Consider the following 10,645-nt stretch of genomic DNA (forward strand, 5'->3'; position numbering starts at 1 on the left):
TGGGCTTGGGCTGTGTGGCCACCTTGCTAAGTGCAGCTAGGCTCCCAGGGAGTACTGCCAGGTCTAGTGAGGCTTCAGGGCACAGCTGCTGCCATGATTATGCACAGCATGACTCCTGGGAGCTAAGAAAGACCACTGGAAGTAGGTGTTTTATTCAGTGCATGCACAGAGAATACTACTTTATGTTTCAAGGGATTTACCCCCCCCCCCGGTGTGTGTGGTTTTTTTATCAGATTTTTCTGCACACTTAGGGAGTTTCCCAAGTGCATAGAAAAATCTCTTGACCTGTGGACCTGATCCACAGATTTAGCTATCTGCAAATGGGGACTATGAGGAGCTATTAAAATCAAAGAGAAGTTTGCTTTTTTAAAGTAAATGTTCTTTTTAATTGTTGTTGATAGAACGGCCATAATTATTATTTATCATCAATAGCCTGCATAATTTACTTGCACAAGAAATATTCCCTAAAAATTATCATAGCTTGCTCTCTGTTTGGCAAATTAGAAATGACTATTGCATACTTTGCAAAGTAATTTTTTTTAATATAAAGGATGCACTTTTGACCTATTAGTTGTCAAATAGATAAAGTCTAAGGGAGCAAACTCCTGGATGAAATCCTATTCAATTTCATTGAATTTTACCACCTGCTATGAGTACAGGATTATAACCTAAGGCCACAGTACAAAATTAAGTGTTTTTATATCCACTGATCTTTTCAACTGGATGATGGGCATACAAGTCAAACCTGTGTATCAAAACACACAAAATCTTGTATCATATATCTCACACATTGAAATTGATTCGCAGCCAGACTTGGATTTAGGGTTGCCAGCTCTGGGTTTGGAAATACCTGGAGACTTTGGGGGTGGAATCAGGAGTGGGCAGGATTTAGGGCAAGGAGTGGATTATAATGCTGTAATCCACCCTGCAAAGCAACCATTTTCTCCGGGGGAACTGATCTCTTTAGTCTGGAGATTCCAGAGCTATAGTTCCAGAGAATCCCCAGGTCCCGCCTGGAGGATGGCATCCCTAGTTGGATCGTGTCAGTTTTTTTAATCCGTCTCGCCCAGTCTACTGCCATGCTACCTCCCTTGTCCCATGTGGCTTTTGTACATGCAGGCTCCATGATCCCATAGCCTTCTTTAGTGGTCAATGTTTTTTGCAGCAGCAGGAAAGCTGTCTGGATCCAACCCAATATATACACAGCAGAAGGAAAGGAAAGAAGTGGTGAGGGTAAAAGGTCAGAAATGCAGGAAGTATTAGCTTCAAATGTTTCACCATTTCTGTGCAAGGATGTCAATTTTAAACGAACATAAGGAATACTATGTGGGGTTTGCACAATTGAGAAGCTTGACCTGGTTAAGGGTTTTCTTCAGTTTTCATAATACTTTACATTCAAAAGTTCATAATACAGTTTACTATTCCAATGCTTGTCAGAACATATCCTAAACATCATATACACTATACACAGTCTATGTTGCAAGTTTACTTTTTTTTTTTCCTGAACATATTAGCTTTTTACATATTTCCTTTGCTGGCGATCTATCTTTCTTAAAGTGGGCTGTGAACATCCAACAGTTCTGAAGAAAGGAACAGTCTGAAAGTCCCGCACAGATAGCCTGATATCAGCGAGGATTTAACCATTTCATTATTGGAGAGCGAATGGCTTTCTCTTTGGCAATGTCCTCTTTTACTGAATTTCCATCTCCAGATGCCATGTCATTCTCTGAAAGTCAAATAAATAAACAAACAAACAAATAAATAAATTTGACAAATCACTCCCCCCCCCAAAAAAAAATTACATTTGGTAAAGACATTTAGAAAAAAATGGAATTGATCTAATTTTTTAAAAAAATATAAATTGTACTTACAATGTAATAGTACTTATACTGTAATGGTATACAGAGTTACACCCTTCTAAACCCATAGATTTCAATGAACTTGGAAATGTAACTCCGGCTAGGTGGTGGCAGATGCACACAAATCTCTGATATGAGGAGGCAACTGGTATGTGTTGCTAGGACTGGCGCTCGTTTGAAGGCAGTCAAGTAGACGCATGAAAGAGGGAGGAAATTCACTGAGACTCTTTAAGATTTACTTCTGCAGGCTTAGCTCCCTGGGGAAGAGGGTGAATTGTGCCCCATATTAGGAAGTTGTTCAGCATTATGCTTGCCAGTCTGCCAGCTGGTAGCCATACTGTTTCATTTCTCATTTCTGTTAAGAGTTCTCCTAACTGATCTTGAGCAAATTAATTTCTTGTTATATTCTCCAAGTAAGACCAGTTGATATGGATTACATTACAATGACTCCGCAGTAGTTGTTCTTGGATTGTATTTTGTTGCTGTTTTGATTCATATATTGATATTCAAACACATTTTTACTGCTATTTTATTGATGCTTTTACTTGGGCTGATACAGCAGCTAATTTGGATGCAATCTTTTTGTCTGCTGCTATTTTAGACTTGAATTTAGAGTTTTAATTTTTGTCAGACGCCTTGTGTTCTATTTTAATGTCAGAACACTTTGTGGCTATAGATCCGCTAAATTAATTAACTCAACAAATATCATGCCGCCTTGAAAATCCAACTGTTCAAAATCATGAAGAGTGTTCTGTACCTCATGGATAGACAATTTCAGCCTTATGAAAATACTTTCTTATTGTGCCTCAGTGGGTTGGATCCACCAGAGACACCCACGGACTGAAAGGAATTCCCCAGATATGGTCCTCTACCTGCAGTCCTAAGTGGTATAGTCTAGTCCACCTCTCAGCTGTCTTTTACTTCATTCCACAGCACGATTCAATCACGCCCAATAATCTAAAATCTTCATAGAAATAGCTATTTGGGCCCATCTCCATATTCTTTTCCTCTGATGGCCATAATATCATATTATTTTCAGCACCTCAGCCTAGCATGTGCTGTAGGCATGCTGATGCTGCATTGTGCACAGAGATTTGGTTATGCTATGCAAGGATCACTTTCTAATAAATGGGCTTCAGAGGCCTGTAGAGTTCAGGATCAAGATAAAAGGATCAACACTGACAGGATCAAGATAGAAGGGTCAACATCAGAGGCCTCAAGAGTTCAGGATCAACACAGAAACAGGAACCCAGACCTCAAACCTTATTCATCTTTTACTTATTTGTTTTTACATTTATTACCCTGCGGTTCCCCAGAGATTCAGGGCGGCTTACAATAAATTTAAATACCTAACCATCATTAAATTAGGCTACTGAGTTGCGTCAGGACCGTTGTTAAGCACAATTTGTTGTATATTTACTAATTCTTTTTTCTGTGTTCTTATTTTTATTTTATTTTATTTTGTTCTTATGCCTACTTATGCCAATTTTAACTGTGAGACAACTGTCTGTGTCAATAAAGGATTTGGATTGGATGGGACTGGAATCATTAGATTAGGTTTTAAAATGTTAAAATTCAACTCCATTTTTTCAACCTACAGCTGCAACCTCTTTAGGAGGATCTTAGTTGGTTGCTGAACTTACGGGGTGGGGGGCATATAAGTTTTTAGAGAATTTGTTTAGCTGTAGACTTTCAAGCAGGGAGGCCGGCATTTGAAAAGTTATTTCTAGGCCTCACCCCTAGGCCTGACGGAACAGCTCCATTTAACAGGCCTTGGAGGACTTCATATGAAGATAGCGATTCAGAAAACTCCATCACACGTGCAGTAGAAGCACAGGCAGATATCCACATATTTATAACTGCAAGAAAACTATATAGAAAACTATATTTCTAACTGCAAGAAAATATACCTATCAACAATAAGATTTTTCAAAAGTTGTGCATGTGTTTTCGCTGACATCAGATGGCTACGGGGCTGGTATCAGCATAACCTGAGGTGCAGCACCTGCTGGGGCCCAAGGATTTTGGTAGGGCCATGGCCACAGACTTCACCCACTCACATTCCTCCATTCCTACCCACCCACATACACCCTCCCCTCCCCGCTCTACTTGCAAATGCTCTGCCGGGGCCAACTGTACTCGAAGCTGAACATATTGCCCAGTGACACCAAGAAAGGCATACAGGTGATACATGGTGGTGAAAGTGCTTCTGGAAGCCATGGAGGTGGTGCTTGCATCTGAATGCACTGCCTTGCACTGTCAAGGAAAGGGCTGCTGGTGATGCAGGTGACTGAGCATAGGTGGTGGGAGGGCTTGCAAGCAGAGAGGGGAACAGGCTTGAGGGGGTATGAGAGTGGGTGGGCAGGAAAAGAAGTGCCAGCATAGGAAGCCCCCCCCCCCCCCAAAATCCTGGTAGCCAGTCTGGATGGCTAGTAATTGTAAAAAAAAAAAAAAAAAGTTTACAAGAGTACAAGAACACAACAATGGTGCCTTGCGGTTCCCTTTCAGTGTTCCTGCAGCAGGAGCTTGTTCCAGTAAGAAAATCAATAGCATATGAGTTTACCTGGATGTGAAATTAGTTTTCGTCTGTTAGGAGGTTTCGATGACGCCAGTTGGAAAAATGAAAACTTTAAACACTTCCCAGTTACTCGATCGCATATTCCAGACTGACAATTGCATGTCCGCCTGCATTCTTGTCCATAGGTGCCATAAGGACATTCTGGAAGAAAACAAATGAAACATCAACAGGTGAACTATTTGAAACACTGTCAGAAATGTATTTATGAATAATGCAAATTATTGAAATCAAGTACCAACTGTTGAGGTTTTTAAGAAAAAACAGACCTGTCCATGTACTATTTAAATTGATAAGTACCTTTGCAAATAGTAAAAGAATTGTAATCTTTGCTTGCTTAAAAATATAAGGAACTAGCTTTGTGTGCACTGAACTGTATTTATTTGCACATATTTAAACATAATGGTTAACAAGCATCAATAAACTTCTTGACTCTTTAACAGGTCAATATTGTGCAAGTTTATTCAAACATGATTCCTTCTGCGCTCAATTAACTTTAATGCCAAATAAGCAAGCATAGCATTACCATTGAAGTGAAACACAAGCATGGTTATGCTATGCTTGCTTATAAGGGCCTTCAGCCTCCCCTCTGTGCCATTGTCCTCATCAGAAATGGCCCAGGGTGGTACTAGCCCTGTATGGCAGTGGTCCCCAACCCTCCGGTCCGGGGACCGGTCCCGGTCCGTGGATCAGTTGGTAAAGGGCCGCAGCTCCTCCTCTTTCTCCTCCCCAGCCTTGGGGCTGCCCTGCCACTCTGCCACCGGCTTACCTTTGGTGCTCTCTGGCGGCCACTATGGCTGGCAGCGCCCCCCAGTGGGCAGCGGGAAGTCAGGGGCACTGGCAAGAAAGCAAGTGGAGCAGGGGCTCAGGCAGCAGCAACGTCCCTCGGCAAAAGCTTACCCCCCCCCCGGGCCTCAGTAAAATTGTCAAGCGTTGACTGGTCCCCGGTGATAGGGACCACTGCTGTATGGGGCTGAGAGATACCAGCCTCCAGATGGGACCTGGGGAATCCCCCCAAATGACAGTTAATCTCCAGGCTACAGAGATCAATCCCCCAGGGAAAAATAGATGCTCCGTGGCATCATACCCCATAGAAGTCCTTGGCATGCTTTGAAGGGCAGACTCTGCAGCATTGTACCCCATGTCCTGCCCATGCTCCATCCCCAAACTTGAACTGGCAGTCCTACTTTCCCATCCCCTGTTGATGTGCAACTCTATGGGAGCTGCACACATGCTGATAAGCTGCAAGCTGGATTTTATGTGTCTTGCAGCAACTTGCTAGCCTCTCTTGCCACCACAGTGAGAAACAGTTGCCCAAGCCCTTTTTTAAAAAAAAATATCTTCCTTTATAACTTTCCTCAGGGTTTTAATTTTATATGGTCAAGAAGCACTGGGGAATTTAGAATGACGGGTACAGCAGAAGTGCATGGCTTGGCCCCTCTTTGGTAAGCTAGGCTGCAGAGTTTAATGAATACATTAAAGGCTCAGTTGATTGATAGGTGGGAGACCAGTCAGAAAGGCACACTTTTATTTTTATTACAGGCACACTTGTTTATTTTCAGAGACTATTTTGGTTCCAGGGTGTGACTGTAATAGGAACTGAAAAAGGAAATATTAATCAAGTCTTTTCCTTCGAATCCCAAATGGAAGCTTCTCTTTATGAAACTGTAATTTGTCTCGGACTTCCCTCAAGATCTCAAAAGAGGCTTTGGTAATATGCAAACTCATTTAGATCATACAACCCAATTTTCAGCCCTATTTAAAAACATTGGCTGCAGTGTAGCTGTGCAAAGCATTTTGGGGGGGTGTCTTTCAGTTAAAGCATACCTAGGATTGTGATGCAAATGTTTTGTTTTTTTTAATGCACTGGTCAAAATGTTCATTGAATGACAAAAGCCCTCTTCACATAACCAGACTGAAAAACAATTAAGCACTCTAACCCCTGTTCTGCAAACTTCCTTGTACAGATGCTACGCTGGATGGGGGACCACACTTGTGAGCAGGTGTTGTGTGACTCCCCTGATGGTTCTTGGACTTTGCACATATGGTCCTGCTCAGTTTATTTATTTACTGCAATGGATCCACTAAGAAATTTGGCAGTGGATATGGGGCTGAATTTAGTCGGCTTCCCTCCCCACAAAACAGCTAACTGGCAGGATTGCATCTTGATTTATAGGACTACACACATGTAGCACCAAAACTGCACAGATACATTCTTGGATTGGAATCTAAACATAGAGACTTATGCACAGTACCCTAGAGGTCAATTTGATGGAAGTCAGAAGGTGTTTATGACTGGTATAAGGCTCTTTTGACAGCCAAGGTACTACTCCTTTATAGACTAGGAAAAGTGCAGGTAATCCCTCAGGTTTCCTTTATGTGGGAGAAGGTGCTGCTAACTTGATGTGGAACTCACTTTCCAGGAAATATATCTAGACTTTGAGGCAGTGTGAACCAAATGTATTACTGATTGGCTAATTATTAAAGCAAGCCCCACAAACTTTGTTGCTTTGTACAATAAGAATTCGTTATGCACCGTTACCTGCCACCATTGCTTTCGGAAGGCAGTTTCACACATTACATTCTGTTTAAAATGTGTGCATAACAATGTAATTTAATTGTTTTTGGAGGGGGGGTTGGGAACAGCTTGTTAGCTTGCTATCCGTAACTTGGCTAAGTCTGTTTCCTCCTCTCTTTGCAGGTGCTTAAACCTGGATATGGCCAAAGACATGAGCCCTTGAGCATGACACACAGGCCAAAATCCAAAGGACCTTTGGCCTTTACTCTTAGCCTGTGAGTCACAGCCTGGGACAGTCGATAGACAGCCCAGCGGATGAACACCTGAGCAGGATGCGTTTCTTTTCTACAACTTGTTTATTCAAATTATATAGTATTGGAAATTTTTGTAAGCTACTTTAGGTCCATTTTGGGAGAAAAATAGTGTAGAAACACCCTAATAAATAATCATATAGTTATACTACAAATGTATGTATTGCATAGGTACATATACACCAAGGAGCTAAGATTAGCCATGGTTCCTTGGTTAGCCACCACATATAACAGGGGTAGTCAAACTGCGGCCCTCCAGATGTCCATGGACTACAATTCCCAGGAGCCCCCTGCCAGCATTCGCTGGCAGGGGGCTCCTGGGAATTGTAGTCCATGGACATCTGGAGGGCCGCAGTTTGACTACCCCTGACATATAATATATATATTATAAAAGAGCTTTAACGTTTCAAAAACGTTAATAAAGGTATTGCTACAATGCTTATACAATGTAAACTGAAAGCTGGAAAAATGATATTTAGACAGAAGCATTCTATGACCTAAGAAGATGAAGCAGCAAGCAGCTATTGTCTGATCAGTCCAGACAAAGGTAATTTCCTGTGTGAGATAATGTGGAAGTTTGTTAGCATCAGTTTAACTTCATGGGGCCATCCAAATCAGGGGTGAGCCAACGTAGATCAGGGTATCAGTAAGGAAAGCACCCAAAGTGGAAGCTCCCATTTTCTGCTTTGAGTTCCTTGGGAGAGAAAGTACAAAGAACTCCCCTCACCCACCAGAGTCCCATTGATAACCATAATGCTGTTCTTCTCCATCAGAAGTACGGCAGTTTTATCAATGGGACTCTCGGGGTCTCTGAAGACCCGCTCTCCTCCCTGCAATAAAGCAGGTACTGTAAGAACCGAAGAAGGCTGCATGAACGGTATCATACTTGAGGAACCAAAGAGTCAGTCTACACTTTTCTTGAAACAGAGTGATAGAGAGAAATAGTAGAATTACGGATTGTATCACTTGCAGTTGAAGGAGGAGGCTGTGCTCCTCCAAGGAATTTAAAAATATATATATTTTAAAGGCATTGGAGAAAAAGATTTAATGAAGCCTTCTCCGTAGTATGCTGATTTACTAGATGCAGGGGGATCCCTAAAAAAAAAAAGTATGATTCATGCAGCTCCCAACAATTTGAGGTGGTATAACGTAGATGTACCCATTTCATCCTGAACATGTGATGCTCGAGCCAACCAGGGTGGATATCTCTGGCTGTGCCAAACACCTGTTGGATGTTCAGGAAGGGAGAAGGGGAAAGCACCTGCATGAATTTGAAGTTTTACAGCAACTATCTAAGAATGCTGGGATAGGAAAGAGTGAGGAATTGTTCACCTGGTGCAACAACCCCATCCCTACTGAAGTGGATGCGGGAGTTCTCCTTACTACACAAATCTGGCCGTTGTAGAAAACCCCTTGCTCATCTGCTCAGTCCCAGGCACAGATCAGTGTCAAAGTTATTGTGCTCTTTTTACGGTCCTGCTCTGAGATCACCCATCCTTCCTGTAGCTCCCAGTCAGCAGACAGATGGGTCCTTTGCCCCGTCCATAAGGCCAGCAGGGTCTCCCAGGGGGAAAGGCTGGCTGAATTTTGAGGGAGTCAAGTCCCAGATTGGTTAGGCAAATCATTGCCCCTCAGCCTCAATTCTCCCTATGAAAACAGAAAAGGGGACCTACCTGGCAGAACGGTTGTAAGAGTTAAGTGAGCTGCATAGGAATGAATTATCAGTTAAGTTTGCAGAGGCGTTTTCGCCGTGCCAAGGCAATGCGCACACCGCAGCTGTTTTTCTATCTTAAGTCCTAATTGCACATTTTCTGTGCGCCTTTCCCAACCTCTCTACACGGAGCCTTTCCATCATCGCCATGACAACCATCTCCAGGGCCCATTCTTTACCTTTGCAGATACCAAATTCGTCACCAAAGTCGTCTTCTTCCGAATAAAACTGGCATTTCAGACCGGGGCCACACTTGACTCCATCCATCCCCGAGACGGTCCGGTAGCAGGTTTCCCCCAAGGCTGCGGCGCATACCCTGCAGCATCCACAGTCGTCCAGGACTGTCCGCTTACAGTGCAGAGGGCTCTTGCATTCAGTGCTCTCACAAGGCTCGGGGCAGTCTACCGCGTACTTCCCGCTCCACGTAGATCCAACGTGCATGGGGGCCAGTAGCAGAAGGAAGACTAGGGAATTCTTCATCTCTTTAGGGGACGGAAATCCAGTTCCTTCACAAGCAGGTTGAGGATTCCGTGCGGAGGTCTTCTGCTGAGAGGCACGATGGTGAAGAACCAGGAGTAGTAGCTGAAGATCAGCTTACTGTATAAAGCTTCAAAGCTTTATACAGCCGTATTGCCCACCAGGGCCCGTCCCCGTCAGTTTCCTCAATCTGGCAGTTCTGTCGTCCTGCCAGCTCCCTTGTTTTACTTTGCGAAATCCAGGATGAAGGCTGGATTAGCACGCTGCTGCCATCCAGGAATTGAAAAGCCTGAGCTGATGTAATCTGTTATGTTTAGTTGGGTTGTTTTGCAATGAGGACTGAAAATTCTCTCACATCCGTCTCAAATGCTCAAGGACGTCTGCCATAAAAGTGCTTGGTGGGGGGGGGGGTGAGCAGTCGTAGGTTACATACCTCCCTCCAGGACAGGAATTGTTTTAGCTCCGGGTCTATCCCTTGACAAATAAGACCTTTCTCTTACGAGAGTCCTTCCTTGAAGGCAGTGGGAAAGATCATATATCTAACGGCATGGTTCTTGTGCTAATCTCATTTGCCGAACCTCCAATCCTTTGGTTATAAGAGAAGAGACTACTGCCTTAGAAATTGACAAGGCATCTTTTAAAGTTAAAGGAAAGTACTTATTCTTGGGAACAAAAGAATTATCCTGTCAATATTTAGTTAGATAGATAACTGGGCATTGCATTCAAAGGACAGAGACAACAGAGTAAACAGATGCTAGGGCCTTGTGGTTTCATCTTCAGAGCCTTAGGTAATTGGCAGTTTAATTTTTTTCCCCCAGTCGGCCTGCAGTCTCCGGACATAAATATCCAGCTGTAGCTGTTTTTCTTTCCCTAAGGTTCAAGAGATCCACGGGTCTTTTCTGCACCTTCTCTAGACCCCTTTGGCTTCACTGAAGGGCAAAAGTATTTCCACCTTCCCACCTCAGTAACTGAGTCTCCAGTTTATAGCAGTCAGTTGACTGGTCAATGTGTCAAGTTTTCAGAGTCATTTCAAGAGAGGAAGCAAAGCTCAATCAAAGTTGGGAGACCAGAGACAAAAAGATACAATCTAGCTGACAAAAAGTAGGCTTATACAAACAATTTGTTTGGCCTCAGGTTCATTTCACTTTATTAATTCATTATTTTGTTTGAATGGAAGCTTTTGGTTTAATAAGT

The 10,645-nt window shown here is 42.9% G+C and overlaps 1 protein-coding gene across 1 annotated transcript; it reads right to left on the bottom strand.

Moving 5' to 3' along the window:
* Positions 1-1,359: 1,359 nt before the first annotated feature.
* ESM1 (endothelial cell specific molecule 1) lies at positions 1,360-9,803 on the bottom strand. The gene is made up of 3 exons (XM_077347112.1): positions 9,154-9,803; positions 4,423-4,578; positions 1,360-1,726 (listed from the first exon to the last, which is right to left on the bottom strand). The coding sequence occupies exons 1-3, from the start codon at positions 9,452-9,454 to the stop codon at positions 1,626-1,628; spliced, it is 558 nt and encodes a 185-aa protein (XP_077203227.1). The 5' UTR covers positions 9,455-9,803; the 3' UTR covers positions 1,360-1,625.
* Between the last annotated feature and the right edge of the window lie 842 nt (positions 9,804-10,645).

Source organism: Paroedura picta, chromosome 7 (genome assembly GCF_049243985.1).
Source record: "Paroedura picta isolate Pp20150507F chromosome 7, Ppicta_v3.0, whole genome shotgun sequence".
Taxonomy (NCBI): Eukaryota; Metazoa; Chordata; class Lepidosauria; order Squamata; family Gekkonidae; genus Paroedura; species Paroedura picta.